General features: G+C 48.8%; 1 protein-coding gene across 1 annotated transcript in view; it reads right to left on the reverse strand.

Annotated features, from left to right (window-relative positions):
- VPS13C (vacuolar protein sorting 13 homolog C (S. cerevisiae)) overlaps positions 1 to 442 on the reverse strand; it is a 161,286-nt gene extending 160,844 nt beyond the window's left edge. The window contains exon 1 of the mRNA XM_015420051.1: positions 318 to 442. Within this exon, the coding sequence (XP_015275537.1) occupies positions 318 to 442 (125 nt within the window). The remainder of the gene's footprint in view (positions 1 to 317) is intronic.
- Positions 443 to 1,374: the final 932 nt, after the last annotated feature.

Below are 1,374 nucleotides of genomic sequence, written 5' to 3' on the forward strand. Positions count from 1 at the left end.
AGAGGAATTAGCTGTGTTAGTCTGTTGCTGCAAAATAGTCCAAGAGTTCAAATAGCACCTTTAAGACTAACAAATAGCACCTTTAAGACTCACCTTTAAGACTAAGACTGAGTGGTGGGTGTGGCCTTATGACACACTTCCGGTGATGGCAGGGGGGGTGGCCTTATATTTATTTATTTATTTATGCTTTCAGCTTGTATCCCGCTCGAACCCCCCAAGGGGTCTCTGAGCGGCTTACAGTTACTCTTTATCCCTATCTATGGCCACACATAGTCACGGTGGGGACTGCCCTACCGGCACCCAGTGGAGGGACTTGCTGTTCTTCTTTCCCGGTTCGGCTTATTGTCGGCTCGTCTTTCGGTTTCTGGCTCCTCTCCTCCTCCTTCTTGTGGTCTTCGGCGTCGGCTGTGATCGGCAGGCCCATCCGGCGCGCGGTTCGCATCAGCGCGGCTCTGGCTCTGTACATTTGGCTCCGCTGTGCCTGCGCCTCTACGTTCTTTGCGTCTCCTGGCTCCGCCTTCTGCCGACGTCCGATCCACCGCTGGTGTTGCGCCTAATCGCCATTTCACCACTCGCTGCTCGCTGCCGATGCTCCATCAGCCCCCACAGCGGGGAAGGGTGCCCCCTGTCACCTAGGGCAGGTACCCATTTATCTATTTATCTACTTGCTGTCGCACTGCCGATGCTCCATCAGCCCCCACAGCGGGGAAGGGTGCCCCCTGTCACCTAGGGCAGGTACCCATTTATCTATTTATCTACTTGCTTTCGAACCGCTGGGTGGGCGGGAGCTGGGACTAGGGCCAGGTGCTCACCCTGGCCGCGGTGGGTTTCGATGATGTTGGGGGGGGTGGCCTTATGACACACTTCCGGTGATGTCAGGGTGTGTGGCATATGCTAATGAGTTATGCCAATGAGTTCCCCTAACTCTTTTTCTACAAAACGACCCCTGGTTAACTGGAAACCCCTTATAAACGTTTTACACAAAATGGGGGGGGGGATGAAGTGATGACTTATGGTTTTGAAGATTAAGAGAAGAAAAAATAGATTATAGATAAGGGAGAGGTTTTACTAAGGTAGTTATAGAGAGAGTGATTAAATTAAGTTGTACCAGTCATAGACGAAAATCAAAATATATTCCCTTACTTTTCTCATGTTTCTTTGTTTTTTGTATGTTTTCTGTTTTTTTTTTCTTTTTATGTATGTTTTCTAAAAAAAAAAAAATAGAGCCCCTCGATGGGCTTCTACCCAAAACAGAGCGATGAACAATACAAATCTTTGGCTCTATCCAGTAACATTATTTATTTAGCATAGGTCTCTCTCACTTCTTGTGGTCAAAGACAAGGGTGTCCTGGGGAAGGTGGCGTTCCAATGAGC

This window comes from Gekko japonicus, unplaced genomic scaffold (assembly GCF_001447785.1).
Source record: "Gekko japonicus isolate JY-2015 unplaced genomic scaffold, Gekko_japonicus_V1.1 scaffold369, whole genome shotgun sequence".
NCBI classification, from domain to species: Eukaryota; Metazoa; Chordata; class Lepidosauria; order Squamata; family Gekkonidae; genus Gekko; species Gekko japonicus.